A 16,731-nucleotide genomic window follows, 5' to 3' on the forward strand; every position below is an offset into this window, starting at 1 on the left:
CATCAGACAACGTAGGCTCTGCGACGCTTTGCCGACCTTTTTAAAATAACCGCGTACGTGAACATGAGTTGTAACTTGTAATGTCACCATAAGCTAGCAATTACGAGCGTCCACCGGTGAAAGTTGCATACCTAACTACGTTTCTGAACAATAAACTGGTCCTGTCAGACTAAACTCGACCGACCAGTCGCCGTGAATTATTATTTTACTAACAATTTTCCAACGCATGGCACTGGCCGGACTGGCGTCGTCCGCGACTGCTATTGCAGATACGAAAATGTAGCGCGTCCAGGAGGTCCTATAGGCTTAGGGAGGCTACGAACGTTTCTGGACAGTATAAATGCGAAAGAAAATATGAACATACTAAATGACCCACGTGAACTTTGTATCACTTCCCTCTATAAACCTTCCCTAGACTTCTACGAATGACTAAAATCAGCCAAATCGGTTCAGCCGTTATCGAGTTGAAACGAGACTAACAAAATTTAAATTCATTTTTATTGTAATAGAAAGATTTCTTTTGTCAATCTTCTGCTTGTCTATTCTAGTGGTAGCCAGACAAAAATTCAAATAAAATGCCACTTTATGTCATGCTATTTGGTCTCATTTTGCTCTACGTCACTACAAAGCAGCGGCGCGCGGCGACATGGGTCGCTACTCGCTACACCAAAGTCGGTAGAAAATGAAACCTATGACTATGTCATAGTGGCATTTTTTTTATTTTTGTCGGTCGCGATCGCTTTTTTTTAAATGTAATAAATTATAAGGGGTAAACGAGCAAGCGGGTCACCTGATGGAAAGCAACTTCCGTCGCCCATGGACACTCGCAGCATCAGAAGAGCTGCAGGTGCGTTGCCGGCCTTTTAAGAGAGAATAGGGTAATAGAGGAGGGTAGGGAAGGGAATAGGCGAGGGTAGGCAAGAAAATAGGGGAGGGTAGGGAAGGGAAAAATTGTAGGGGATAGGGCCTCCGGTAAGCTCACTCACTCGACGAAACACAGCGCAAGCGCTGTTTTACGCCGGTTTTCTGTGAGCCCGTGGTATTTCTCCGGTCGAGCCGACCCATTCGTGCCGAAGCATGGCTCTCCCACGTAATGCTTGCTGTGTTGAAGGACGCAAGCCCTCATCAGAACGATACCATAAGAACCCGATTTACGATACAGTTTAAACTTTAAACCACAGGTTTAAACTGTATGGCTATTGGGCCATAACTATAGAATGATATAGATTCAAAGCCTAATTAAAAAAAATAATCTTATGTTTTGAAATTATTTTTCGGTTGACCTTGTTGCCTTCTGTTGATATTGACATGTTATTTGAATACTAACAAGTAACGACGAAGCACATACGCGAATCAAAGATCATAGTGTAATAATTTGTGTTACATATACATATAATACTGTATTCCATATTTACTGTGTTCCTTGATGTACCTACTCTGAGTCAACGACCTCAGTGTTCATTACCATTTCAGTTCATCTTCATTAACACTACAACATAATATTATTATTTATTGTACTATGTTCATACTGTATTATTATCTTGAAGGTAGTTCGGTAGATATATTTATTTTTTTCTAACTTCTCAAACTTCTTGTTCTTGTGTTATGTGTAAAAACTAAACAAAATAGGTTTTATGACATAAATGTTTTGAAGAGCAGAATTGTACAAAACTTCGTACTATGTGTGTACGCCATTTTTCACACACCTACAGAAATTGTATAAGCTGCAAACATGTCTGGAAAGGCATTTTAGAGCATAGATGATGATGACTGATTTCCTACCGATTTCTCAGATTTTTTAACGCGCTCTTTTTATTGGCTTAAATATATTATGTCAAAGGCAGATGTCCGCAACTCCGTTGCGACTTGCCCCAAAGTTAGTTGATTGCGTGGAAACCGTCCATTTTTAGGGTTCCTTACCCAAAGGTTAAAAACGGGACCCCATTACTGAGACTTTGATGTCTGTCCGTCTGTCTGTCTGTTTCCAGGCTGTAACTCAAGAATGGTAATAGCTAGAGAGTTGAAATTGTTCACAGATTACGTATTTCTGTTGCCGCTATAACAACAAATACTAAAAACATAATCTATATGTATATATAAAAATGGATTTTCAAATGTGTTAGTCGCGCTAAAACTCGAAAACGGCTGAACGGATTGGGCTGATTTTAGTCTTAAAATGTTCGTAGAAGTCCAGGGAATGTTTCAAAGTGACACGAAGTTCACCGGGACAGCTAGTAAATTGAATATTTAAGGGGGCTTCCATACAACAAACGTGATTTATTTTTACATTTTTTGCTCGGCATCAACGATGACTACAGGAACCTGAAATGTTCACAAAATACTCAGTTTTATTTGTACTTTAATAATTTGTAATAAAATTAAAAAAAATAAAAATTTAATTAATAATTAAGGTGACTCCCATACAAACAAAACACATTTTTTCCTACTGTTGCTCTGTAGTGGTACGGAACCCTTCTTGCGCGAGTCCCTCTCGCACTTGGCCGATTATTTTGAGATACAAAGTATCGTACTGCCTATGTCCTTTCCCGGCACTCTAAGTATCTCCATGATGAATGATCAGTAAGATCGGTTTAAGCGTGAGGTGTAACAGACAGACACACTTTCGCAGTTTTAATATTAAATAATAAATATTATGGTCCCTGTATAATAATATGGTCTATGGATATCACACATCAAGTATCAACCAATCAACGGCACACTTGGATACATAAACCTCTATTCAAAAACCCCAAAAACGGGGATTGAACGAAACTTTTCTTACTGTGTAAAATATGTTGTTCATTTTTGGGTTTTCTTTGTTCGGTCTCGTGAGTTACATACAATGTTATATATTATGTGAGGACTACGTCACTGTCGTGTGACACAAGTGCGGTCGTTGACCCTAGATACGTCCGTGTTACTCTTACCAATATCCAATAAGCCGCTTTCCAAATGGCAGCTCTATTTTAGTTCCATATCACCTCTATCCCCACATGTACATATACGTCTATTATATTCTATATACTAATATTATAGATGCGAAAGTGTAATCTGTCTGTCTGTTACCTCTTCACGCTTAAAACCGTTGAATCGATTTTGATATAATTTGGTATTTAGTATTTACTAGCTATTGCCCGCGACTTCATCCGCGTCAACAAAATGTAAAATACATAGGTAAAAAATAAAAAAGTAAAAATATGTCCTCCTCCTTTTTGGAAGTTGGTTAAAAAGTAGCCTAAGTTACTCCTTATTACATCAGCTATCTGCCAATAAAAAAATCTCGTCAAAATCAGTCCAGCCATTTCGGAGATTAGCCGGAACAAACAGACAGACATACAGACGGACAAAAATTCTAAAAATTGTTATTTTGGTGTAAGTACCGTCTAAATATTCATATGCATGTAGTAAAAAACGGTTATTTTAATATTACAAACAGACACTCCAATTTTATTTATATGTATAGATGTTCTAGAAAAGTTCAAGGATCCCGCGCGATAAACGAATTGCTGTGCAACAAAGTTGCGGGCGTCGACTAGTTTAATGAATATAATAATAATTATTATAATGATATTATATTTACATAGAGAATTAACATACAAGGTCTGCTTGTCTTTTTATAGTACTAGAAAAGTCAACTATGCCGATTTTAATGAAGTTTGGTTTCCGTGAGATTTATTTTTGTACGCATGGAAAGCTGTAAATATTGTCTAGGGATTAGGGAATGCAACCTCGTTCTCGCGCGATTTCGGCCTTTTTTAGCGAGATTGATATCGGGCGAAAAAAAAGGCGAGATCTCGCGAGTTTGACGAGATTGCACTTGAGCATAAAAACGTCTTATTCGAAGCACGGACTGACAAGGATGGAGTTGCCGAGGAGTTGGCTAACTCCTAAGCAACTGTGCAATGTGATTTTCAACTTAGTAGGTCCATCTCGAAATTGGCGAGATCTAGCAGTATTGTTATTCATAAACTCGCGGGATCTCGCTTGAGCCCCAATCTCGCGAGATTTGCATTCCCTACTTGTCAATATACAAAAACAAGATTCCTAATGATTTGGAAGATCATACATTTAAACTTTAAAATTATACACACATCACACTGCACTTGTCAATGTAAACTCGTCTATTAGTGGTCAGTATACATCGGTCACCCTTGCGGTGAAGTGATTTGCACACACACTAATATTAATGGTAGTGGTGAACCGTGAAGGGTGTAGCATGCTGCTAGTTCTTGAGCTCCTGAAGATGAATATTAGAAGCCTATCACGGACAAGCAACGACAAAGTAAATTTATAACTTTGTTAAATAACCCGATAAACTAGCGGCAGAGTAGACAGAACTAGCGGATACGTTCTTTCAAATTAATAATAATTATATTTAGGGTTGTTTCACCACTTTCTGAATCCTGATACGTTTTTTTTAATGAAATAAGGGGGCAAACGAGCAAACGGGTCACCCGACGGAAAGCAACTTCTGTCGCCCATGGACACTCGCACCATCAGAAGAGCTGCAGGTGCGTTGCCGGCCTTTTAAGAGGGAATAGGGTAATAGGGGAGGGTAGGGATGTTAAGGGAAGGGAATAGGGGAGGGTAGGGAAGGTAATAGGATAGGGGATTGGGCCTCCGGTTAACTCACTCACTCGGCGAAACACAGGGCAAGCGCTGTTTCACGCCGGTTTTCTGTGAGAACGTGGTATTTCTCCGGTCGAGCCGGCCCATTCGTGCCGAAGCATGGCTCTCCCACGTAAGTGCCGGATAGACTATCCACAAATTATCTGACAGATACGCTATACTCTGTCTGTCAGATAAGTTGTGAATAGCCAATCTGGCACTTATCAGGAAGTGGTGAAACAAGTTGTAACTTGTAAACAATTTAGAAGTGGTTTGTAGCAAGCCAGGGGATTGTCAATTTTTTTTAATTTTGCTCATTACAAAAACATTTCGAGGAATAAGGTCAGTGGTCGTTTTTCTGTTTATAAACGAAAAAAATACCCATTAGTCTACACTACTATTATAAAGAGGAAAGATTTGATTGTTTGTTTGTCTTGAATAGGCTCCGAAACTACTGGACCGATTTGAAAGATTCTTTTACCATTAATTCTGCTGAACATAGGCTAAATTTTATTTTGGAAAAAATAGGGTTCCGTAAGATATTTGGGATTTTCGGCTGCAAGGTGTAAATAATCAACCAGAAATGCTACTTTTTTCGCGTACGCTGCCTAAACTATAAAAGATAGAACCATAAAATGTTCTAAGTAATTGTAGATCTTTTAAATATCCACAAAAAAGTCCGCGACACACTATACCTATCTATGTTGAGTGAGGCACAATAACCATTTTTTTATTAAAAAATATTGAAATGTGTTTGGACTACATTTAAATGCCTTTATTTTACTCATGGCATTAATTCTTATCAAAATAAAATATTTCATTACTAAGTACAGTAAATGTAGATAATATTTGGTCTTTAAATGATTAAAATTGGACGTTTGGTTTTAATGTTATGGCGAAATTAAAATATTACGATTTCTGCTGCACGTTGCGAATTGGGCGTCGTCAAGGCGCGCCGCGCGGGTGAGCGGGAGTCCACGTAAATATTAATTATTATTACCTCGATCATGGGAATCGCAGACACAATAGATTTATAATAGTTATGCGACAGCCGGGTGCCGCTTCATTGATGGGATAATATTATAGTGCTTCATTAATTCATTACGTTTTGAATGACTATTATTTTTGATTGCTATTATAATTAATTTCTACAACTATAAATCTCCAATAGCGGCAGCCGGCTGCCAGCATAACAATTATTGAAGATCTATTGTGTCTGCGATACCCACGATGTCTGGGATACCCACGATGCCGATGGAAGTATAATTAATGCATATTTTTAAATCTACACTATTTCTGCTGAACATAGGCTATAGCCTTTAATTATTTAATGAGAGAAAAAAGGGAACCGTATTAACATTAATGTTAATTGTGTAAAAAAACTACCAAAATATTCCATATATTGTAAGCTTTATAAATTATAGACTCAAAGTGATGTACTAGAGTCTTATAAGTTATAGAGGACATTAATATCAACGTAAAAGTCCGCGATATCGTATGTCTGACTATTACAATTATTATCCTACTTTTTAATCTAAAAAAAAAATATCCACAGCCGAACAAATAACCTCCTCCTTTTTGGAAGTCGGTTAAAATATGCAATAGTAACGTTGCGCCGGTACAAACCAGGCCAAACTACAAAAAAAAAAAACATAAAATACTTTAAACAAAAAAAATACATTTAGAAATTGCAAAATAGTATAAATAATAGTATCTTCTGTAGGTAAGGATAAAATAATCAAACATAACACTTAAAATATAAAAAAAATACAATAAAAATGTGTATAATAATTATAATATAGTAGTTACAGGCTAAATAGTGTAAACCATTTTTATGTTCTGCTTAACATAAAGATTGACTAAGAAATAAAGATTGAAAAAAATGTATTTAAAAATCAATGTCCACCCGTGCGAAGCCGGGGCGGGCCGCTAGTTTCTTATATTTTTGAACAAATATGTTTAACCTTAGTTTGAGCTTTAATGGCGTTAAATTAGCAATAAATTCGACCAACATTACGTTTCGAACTTTTGGTAAGCTTCTCGTATCAGCTTTCACATAATGAGAACTTGCATTTGACGAACCAGCCATTATAAATAAGATTGAAAGGAAATTTAAAACACTACAGAGATCAATAATTATTGGCAGCCGATGATGACGTCAGAGCGAAACTTTAAAAATTTATTGAGAAAAAACTAGCCAATGAATTTCAAAATTATTTAATTTATATTCTTAAAATTTTAACGAAAAAAAATATAAAAAGTACATGTGATTTATGTCTAGTAATTCGTACTAATTTGATATTTTGTCAGTTTGACAGTTTTGACAATTCATTTGCTGAATTGATTGAGAGGAATTGCTAAATGTGAATATAAAATGCTGCCCTGCTGTTCTGATAGCAAAGTCTGACATCACCTTTCAAATGGTTTAATAAATGAAACTAAAGTAGCATTATAATTTGTGGAACCATAGTGGTTCCATATTTGTGTATAGCTTTACGCGTATAGTAATACAGTACGCGTCAGAGGTGTACAGTTTACTGTGTACACTCAACACTGTACATACAAGCGTGGCGGGCAGCGCCCTTCATAGTTGTACTTCAAATTTTAGCTAGAGTGATCTTTATGACGTTGACCAGCGTTGCCCAATTTTTTTTGTGCCAAGTCGGGACTTTTGAACTTTTTGAGTGAAAAAGCGGGATTTTCAGTCAAAAGCGGGACAAAGTAAAACAAGGTACAAAATCAAAAGTTTTTCGAATTTTTATCTTTTTATTTGACAACAGATAGCTAAAGTAGCCACATAAAATCCACCCCTCTACCTCCCACACTCTTTACGCCCCTTTCTTTCTCAGCACGCTGCGCGTACGTTCGGGCTTTCCCCGAAAAGCGGGACTGAGCCTGTCCCGCGCGGGACATTTAATTTTGATGGAAAAATCGGGAGTCAGGACGTCTCGCCAAAATGGAGACGTCTGGCAACGCTGACGTTGACACAAAAATCCCGTCAGAGGTAAAATGACCCCTAACGGCCATATCCCGCAGGCCGCAGCCTAGGAAGCGTGCCGGCTGTATGCATAATGCGGCTGATAGCGATGTAAACGCCCGTTCGGATTTGCCAAGACCAGAGTATTTTTGGAACGTGTCAATAAGTAAGTGTATTGTAAATTTAGATTGCCACGTCATGCGAGGGCATGGAAAATTATTGGATTTACCTGAAGATAGCTGCTTGAGCGTTTTATTTTGCATGAAATCGCTCGTAAAAGAAGTGAATGTGTTAATGCAAATAATCTATTTTACCGTTTAAGTAGTAGTCAAATGTAAATAATGAGTTAAATTATGAATGGGAGAGTCCTGTTAAGATACCAAGAAATAACTATACAAACAACAACTTGGCGGTTGGCACTTGGGCCTTGGCATACAGCTGTTGTAGCTTGGCTTTGAACTCATAGTGCAATCTCAGCGTGACAACCATAGAAGAATATAACCAAAGAAAGGGTTTCATACTAGGAATAGGAATAGACACTCAGTCACCCTCGTACATAGGATATTAGATGACGCCCGCAACTAAGTTGCGCCAAAATTCGTTTATTGCGCGAGAACCGTATTTTTTTTTTCGAATAAAGAGTATTCTATGTCCTTTCCCGAGGCTCAAAGTATCTCCATACCAAATTTCAGCAAAATCGGTTCAGCGGTTTGGGCGTAAAGAGGTAAAAGACAGACAGATAGACAGACGGAAAGACACACAGCTGACAGACACACTTTCGCATTTGTAATACATATATAAGTACATATAATACCTATTAGTACTTATCTATTTTGCCTTGTTGGGTGCGGATCCCAATTTTAATCTATATCTTCTATAATTAATTAGTATTTAAAATAAAAGTGAATTTTCAATTTTGTAAGTCTTGCTAAACCTCGAGAACGGCTGAACCAAATTGGCTAATTTTAGCCTTGTAATATACGCGGAAGTCCAGGAAGGGTTTATAATATTGGGAGGGAAGTGATACAGAGTTCACCGGGTCATCTAGTTTTATGTACATTTTGTGTAAAAATGTTGCTCTGCGTTGCGTACATACAGTCCACCCAAATAATAGTCAAAATGAAGGTGTAGAGCGCGTGAAAATATAAGCAAAAAACAAAAAAATGGGAACTTTAACCCTCTCCCCCCACTCCGGCTCCACCCCTAGGGGCGGGGACTTTTAGTATGTTTACCTTCTGGCTATCCTGAACACATTTCTGAAGAAATTGCTTAGGTTGCAGCTCACGCACTCTAGGTACATCTTCTTTTTTAAGTGGACTAATATTGTACGCTTGTACCATATTATTTAAATCATCCATTAAATATACTTAGGACACATGGCTTACGACGATGCCCGTTATGGACATAGGTGATTAAAATATCACTATGAATTATGGTTGTTATTACTTATTACAGTAACCTCGTTGAGTCGTGGAAAGTTTTTTTATCTTGAGCTCAGAGAACTAGGTAGGTAGTCTAATAAAATGCTGAGAGGCCCTTGTTAGCTGAAGACCTTTCAGCCAAGTCTCGTTAAAAAATAGAAATATCATTTCGCTACTATTCTACTGCATATAATATCTAATGAGTAATACTCTGTTCGCCAATGTCAGTGCCATAAACGTTTATAGACCGAGAGCCTGCGATGGCCAGAACTTCCACCGTTTCGTAAAGCTGAAACACCTGTTTGTGAATTGTGGCCTTTACAGAGGTAAGAACGACCAGCACCTATGGAGTTTCGGACGCGGTTACTTTAGGAGGTATCCAGTTCTGAAGGTCTACCTGACCTTACAGAAAGAGTAAAGCTCAATTTCATAACCTATATTCTGCGGTAGCGTAGTATAGCGGTAAGTGGAGGAATTTCGTCCTCCAGTGGTGGACATTTTTGACAGTTGCTTCCCTGCACTGCTATACTCCACTCGGGCTAACTTGTCGCTAGCGGTCATTGACTCCCTGTCAAAAACTTGTCATTATCCATATAAGGGCATTTTCAAAAAAACGTGTACCCTTGCAAAAATATGTCTATATTTTTTAAGGTCATTTATTTACCTTTAATTGAATGTCGTATACAAGGAAAAATATTGAACTAATGGAATAAGTTAATAAGAACGCCGAAAGCGTTATATTATTCTGATATTATTGAAACAAAATCGAATTTTTGATGAAATAGATTCCGTTGTTACTACACCCGCAACATTTCTGATGTTGCGGGTGCCCATGGGCGACGGTAGTTGCTTTCCATCAGGTGACCCGTTTACTCGTTTGCCCCAAACACTTTGCTTTTCAAAACAGAAAGTGTCATTCAGTTTTACTACTACGATAAGAAGTGCACCGGGCCCAAGTCGAGCGTAACATTTGTATGTATGTCATGTTATGTATAGTGTACTGTGTACATAGCATACCTATACACGTAACGACCGGTGACTCATTTATGTATGTATGTACTTACGTTAACATAGTAATATGGAGTCATTGCGCCGAGCATTCGACTGGTAACGGTAGATTCCGTCATTTATTTGTGTCTCGAGTGATGCGACTAATTTGTTGAGAGATTTACACACGATTAATTCGAAAAACAAAAGAAATAATACCAAACATAGCAGCTCCTTCGACCACTTTAGTAATGACTGGAAAATTGAAAATAATATTATGCTTATGAAATGACCGGAACCAAACAGAAAAATCGGCCAAGTGCGAGTTGATCTCGCGCACGAAGGGTTCCGTACCATTATAGAGCAAAAATAGGTATAAAATGTGTTTTTTGTATGGGAGCCCCCCTTTTTATTTATTTTATTTAAATTTTATGATCAATCGGATGAGAATGCCGCGTCCTGCTCTAACGTCATTTCACGTTTGTTAGAGTAGGACGCGGCCTTCTCGTCCAATGCTTTGAGTCTCAAAACAGTTTCATGGTACAAGGCCAGGTCCATGCATAACACAAATAATCACGTATTAAACTACGTTCAGAAGCTGCAGTTCTTCTATTTTTCTACGTAGATTCTATTTTTAGGGTGGCGTAGTTAACAAGGAACCCTTAACTTTATAGTTTCGGTCTGTCCGTCCGTCTGTCTGACCGCGGTTTTACTCAGAGACTATAGGACCTACAAAGCTGTAATTTGGCATGACTGCATGATGCCGAGTGCCGACAAAATGGTACATAATTTAAAAAAAAAAGTAATATTTTTTATGGTAAAATAGTCCCGGCTCCCGTACACATCAAGCGGGGATGATTATTTTTCGCGTTCACCCCATCGTGTGGGGTGTTGTTGGATAAGATTTTAAAAAATATTATGAGTAGGTATTCAAAGATCATTTTCCGATTTAGGGATCCATTTGTAATATATATGAAGTTTTTAAAGTGCAAAAATTCACGGAAGAAGAAATATTATGCAGAATATAAAAGGAAAACTATCACGGCTAAGAAAACTTCAAAAGTTTTTGAGTTACTAATAGTCGATCAACTAAAAAAAATATTTTCCGCGAAGTATAAAGGAGCGTTTCGTTCAAATTCATTTGAAAGAAACTGAGATGATGTTGTTAGTAGTCTAAAACACATAAAATATGTATAATATAATATTCATTGATCATACAAAAATTATCAAAAACTAGCGGTACTACGGAACCCTATATTGCGCGTGGCCCGACACGTACTTGGCCGGTTTTTTTTTATTTTGTACCTATTTACAAGCTTCAAAATAACCATGACCTATTTGTTCACCCCTCAAATACGTACCCTTAGCTATGTGCCCGTAGACTCCAAACACCGCAGGTGTGTTGCTACTTGTTAGCCCTTGAAAAACAATAATTCGGACATTGTACATACCCACCAATGTATCCGACAATTCATAAATTTATTCTCATCCAGGAAATGTTTAATTGATGATTATAAGAGTTATGTCACACAATCTGCCTATGAATTTTTCTGATGGTACAAGGTCAAGCAAATATCGATTCACCAGATGTCGTCGCTGGGCGTGTAGAGGTTGGCAGACGATGTTCCCGTGCGGCGCGCTGCGTGCACCGCGCTTTCGTTTTCCGCCGCGCAACCAGTTATTGCACGCCCTAATTAAACGAAACGGCTGTGGCATTGATAGTCTTTAACTGACTTCAAAATACCTCGCCTTCGACATACTACATCTTTTATTGTTATCGCATTTGGTTGGAAGTTTTTGCAATCTAACAAATGAATGGGAGTATCTCCTGCCAACGCTCCGAGCAATTGGTTTGTATAAAACCCCATAGTCTGTTTAACAGTCCAATGTGCGTGGACATTAAAAAACTCCTTTCCACGTGAAGCCGTGATGGATAACCATGATTACCACCACGATTGCGAAGCTGTCTTATGTCATGCATAATCGGCAATGATCGACAATCATAAACAAACATGCATCTATGTAACACGCTCGTAATAGTTTGATTTGGTCCATCGTGGGCCCACCAGCTGGAAAGCCGGCATTTAAGGTTTATTGCGCCGAAATAAAACTGGGCCAGCTGTGTAGGCAGTCGAATGTCAATAAACGAACCATAAAATCCCAAATCGTCTTCAATATTTCCTCAAGTGTCAACGCAATAATATAGTGATTTGAAACTGTTTCGAATTGGTCGTAATTCATAACTATATGCATCTAATTTGCTACCGACAGGATAAAAGTTATTGCGACAATCAAATAATGAGTGCCAAAGCTAAACCTCGGACTACTGCCGTTACTTGTGGAAGTGGTACGCAATTTCACGAATAAACAATATTACTATGTATTACGACAATCAAAACATTTAGCAATTAAAGAGTTCACATTATCTGAAGAAATGTCGGCAAAGTAGACGACGAAATTTTCTTCACTATTTGTTTTGAGCGATATATTTACTTCTCTTTTTTTTTATGAAATAAGGAGGCTAACGAGCAAACGGTTCACCTGATGGAAAGCAACTACCGTCGCCCATGGACACTCGCAACATCAGAAGAGCTACAGGTGCTACTGGTGTACTGCTGGTGACAGTTAGTTCTAGAGTTTTACAGTGCGTGGCAGAAAGTTACGCGAGAAACGCACGGTGGAAGACTGCCACTCATCAAGGTGATGAGGATGGTATATTATTCGCGTGGGACGATGGCGAAAAGTAGCAGGTGGTATGATTACGAACAATTCCTCGGAGCACTCCCCGTGATACAACCGATAGATGATGCAGAGTGAAGCTACATCTCGGCGTAATTCCAAGATGTCCAAGCTGTTTGAAACACTATGGCAGTCAACAATTCGAGTGGCCCTTTGTTCCATCCAGAGGAAGCAGTTGGTATTTTGGCGCCCCTGCCCAGAGATGCGAACAATAGTTCATATGAGGCCAAACCTGCGCCTTGTAGAGTTGTAGGCGTTGGTACGGACTGAAGTACGGTCTCGCTCTGTTCAGAACACCAAGCTTCTTCGATAGATGATATCGAAACTGGACTTCGCTTGATATGTTAACGCCAAGTATTTCAATGCTATGGGAGATGGTTAAAGATGTACCCTTAAAACGAGGATACACGATTCTCTCCTTATTGGCGTTATAGCAGTCGAATGAAGCAGATAAACCGCGATTATTTTCGTGTTTTTGACCACAAAGCATAGAAGTAAATCTAGTCTCTACAGTCTATATAGAGCTGGTGAACCGTTACTCATTCACTTACCCGTTGCACCGTAACTATGTTTTATTGATATGTTGTTTTATATGCTCGTTTTGTTTACAGACTGCGTCTATTTCGAGACGTCGTCGACGTCTCCGTACCAAATCCGGCGGATAGAAGAACTAAACAAAACTACGTCTGGCAACGTAGAAGCAAAGGTCTTATGCTTCTACAGGCGGAGAGACCTACCTAATCCCTTAATACAATTAGCAGATAAGCATCAAAGTGAGTAAACCTTGTTATTATTTGTTTCAGTGCGGTTATTTGTATGCAAAGATGTTGCGGTTTCTGCAAGATTTGCGTTAAGGTGCTGGTTCACCTATCCACAACTTATCTGACAGATAGAGTATATTTTATTTTATTTATTTATATCAGGCTACTTAGGCCCATACAATATACATATATGCCTTATTGACTAACGTACATTATATAATATAATATACATAACTACAGTGTATAGTATAGAGTAAGTATCTGTCAGATAAGTTGTGGTTAGTCTATCGACTAACCACAACTTTTTTTACAGTTTTACACCCTTATTGACAAGTGCCGGATACGGCACTTGTCAATAAGGGTGGGTTGCACCAACTTACTTTAACTATAACTTTAACCATAACAAAATGTCAAACGAAGTATCAAATCCCTAGTAAAAGTCCATATTAGACGCCATATATTTTGACGATAACCTTAACTAAAACTACGCCTCTGATGCAATCCACCCTAAGAGGTGAAACAGCCCCTTAATAAAGCAAATATTGCAGTAAATGGTTTTAATTTTAAAATTATTGTTTCTTCATTGAACGGCACGTGAATAACCAATTAAAACTGCCCACGCGACAACGTGGACTTTTCATTTGTTTTACTGTCGCAATCAGAGACGAAAAATATTAGTTAGTAAACTGTAATTAAATTAAGATTTTTACATAAGCCCCATGTATTATTTGTTAAATTAGTGTGGCAACTGAGCGAAGCGAAGATAATATTATGGAATACCATCAGTTTGAATATAACATACATACTGGACTTTTAAAACAGCTACCTACTCGTGCATTACAGAAATAGACAGTCGAGTGTAAAAGTGAGAACGACTTAAGTATTATAAAAAAATTGAATACGTAATTCAGCAAATGGCCTCCGCGTCAGGCCCATGTGGTTTAACGCGCGTTTGATTATTTGCTATTAATAGACGATTGTCCTATATTAAGAACCGCTAAGATCTAATTCACTGCGGGGGTGTCTGGAAGTTTCTATAATCCAGATAGTTCAGCTCGACTCGGACTGCTCCTTTGCCTGTCCTGAGTCCTAACTCCTGGATTCTCCATTCTTCAGACTCGTTTTGGTCAAAGTGATATCATTTTGTATTTGAAACTAAGATAATTGCAAAATAACATCACATAGATGATAGCAGTTCTAACCGACTTCCTACCTCCTCAATTAGAGTGTGCGTTACAATGTACGGATCAATAATGCCGCATAACAATTGAAAATCTATTGTGTCTACATACCCACGATGGAGGTTTTTTTTTATGAAATAAGGAGCAAACGGGTCACCTGATGGAAATCAACTACCTTCTCCCATGGACACTAGCAACATCAGAAGAGCTGCAGGTGCGTTGCCGGCTTTTTAAGAGGGAATACGCTGTCTTCTTGAAGGTTTGCAGGTCGTATAGGTCCGGAAATACTGCTGGTGACAGTTCGTTCCAGAGTTTTACAGTGCGTGGCAGAAAGTTACGCGAGAAACGCACGGTGGAAGACTGCCACTCATCAAGGTGATGAGGATGGTGAGGATGATGGTGTTAACCAAAATAGGATTTGTAAACCAAAGACCCCGCAACATGGCTGGCAAGGAACATAATTGTATGTAGCGGTATGCGATCGATTTAACAATGTTTTCGCTTTAAAGCAGACCGTAGAGACAAATGAACAAAGGCAGAGTTTATAATCGAATCTCTAAACGCCTCGAGTGCCAAATCCCATAGAATCTGTGACGGAAAAGTAATTAAACCGCTTCACTAATTGATTTCTAATTTTGGCAATTCGGCTGATGGATACTTTTAAGGTCCATTTATCTATCAACTTCACAAGTTTATCGATCTAGGACCAGGAGCAACCCTCAATACAATAGAAATTGTTTCACCTAATGAATCGCTCGGCACTCGAAAAGAGATGTGGTCCCGGAGGCCGGCCCGATGATCCTAAACATTATCATGGCCTCCGCTCATTTTACAGCGCGGCAGCTAAATGGGAGTAAAGCCTACCCCATCCCCACTCCGCCCCGTCTGCCTCCCCCCCTAACCGCCCACACATTATAATATGTTATATGACGCATTCTCGCTTATATTTCCAATTACTTTTATCTTATTCGACATTTACTGAAAAATTAAAATTAAGAAGTTTTCCAAATTTGCGTCGTCGAGTGGCTCAGATTGTTAAATGCTTACACTGCACCATACTGCACTTGCTGAAAAAGCATTTTGGTTCCGTCAAAAGATTCGTCAGTAGGTTGTAACTTGTAAACATAATAAATTTACTAAACGTACAAATTATAATAGACATCATTTTAAGAGAGAAACATTTGGAGTAATATTAGGATTTCATATCTCTTTAAAGAGCGTGTACTGCTTTGAATCTTTTGCTTGCAATAAAAAAATACTAAAACACTTGCACTCGTCCTTACATTGTGCTTATTATCATTAACTGCAGTAAACGTGCAGATTGCAGACTACATCGAATGTTTCAGATGACCTTATCGATAGCCTCCCTAGATTTACTATTGAGAATTCTTTTATAATTAGGCATCTTGACCAGAAATCAAGTAAAGTGCATATTATAATGTACAATCGAAATCAAACAATACAGGCATAGCCTAGACTAGTCGAAAATAACAAAATTTCCATTAGTGGACAATAGGCTCTATCTACTCCAAAAACCGAATAATCTATGTTTATTTGTGTAGAGCTGAAGCGTAATCATCAAAAGGTTCATGGCCCGTGTTTAACTCCTTAACTAGATGCCATCTCCACGCCCCCCACCCCGCCGCGGCCCGGGTAGTATCGACCGCGGCGCCCACATCTCACAGGTACGCAACACTTATCACGGTTTTAATTGTCGCCACGCGTCACTGACCCTTCCCCCTCCGCCAAGGGGGAGGGGGTGGGTAGGCATCACTATCGTTACACTACAATCCTATCACCAAGATAGGTGTTCCACGACTTCTGGATATAATTAAGGTTTAATTTGAATTTTGAACACAAATCGCGTTGCGACTTGCGTTCGTTTTTTATCAGGCTTTAACCCTAATAATATTCCTTAATCCTGATCACGATACACGTCTTTATTGTTATTTAGCGTCAGTAGTCCTGACGTGAATGTTTTTTTTTTTTTATGAAATAAGGGGGCAAACGAGCAAACGGGTCACCTGATGGAAAGCAACTTCCGTCGCCCATGGACA

The 16,731-nt window shown here is 38.6% G+C and overlaps 1 protein-coding gene across 1 annotated transcript in view; it reads left to right on the forward strand.

Annotated features, from left to right (window-relative positions):
* Nucleotides 1–16,731, forward strand: part of LOC121726020 (metastasis-associated protein MTA3) — an 80,699-nt gene that overhangs the window by 6,688 nt on the left and 57,280 nt on the right. The window contains exon 2 of the mRNA XM_042113235.1: nt 13,344–13,505. Within this exon, the coding sequence (XP_041969169.1) occupies nt 13,344–13,505 (162 nt within the window). The remainder of the gene's footprint in view (nt 1–13,343; nt 13,506–16,731) is intronic.

This window comes from Aricia agestis, chromosome 4 (genome assembly GCF_905147365.1).
Source record: "Aricia agestis chromosome 4, ilAriAges1.1, whole genome shotgun sequence".
NCBI classification, from domain to species: domain Eukaryota; kingdom Metazoa; phylum Arthropoda; class Insecta; order Lepidoptera; family Lycaenidae; genus Aricia; species Aricia agestis.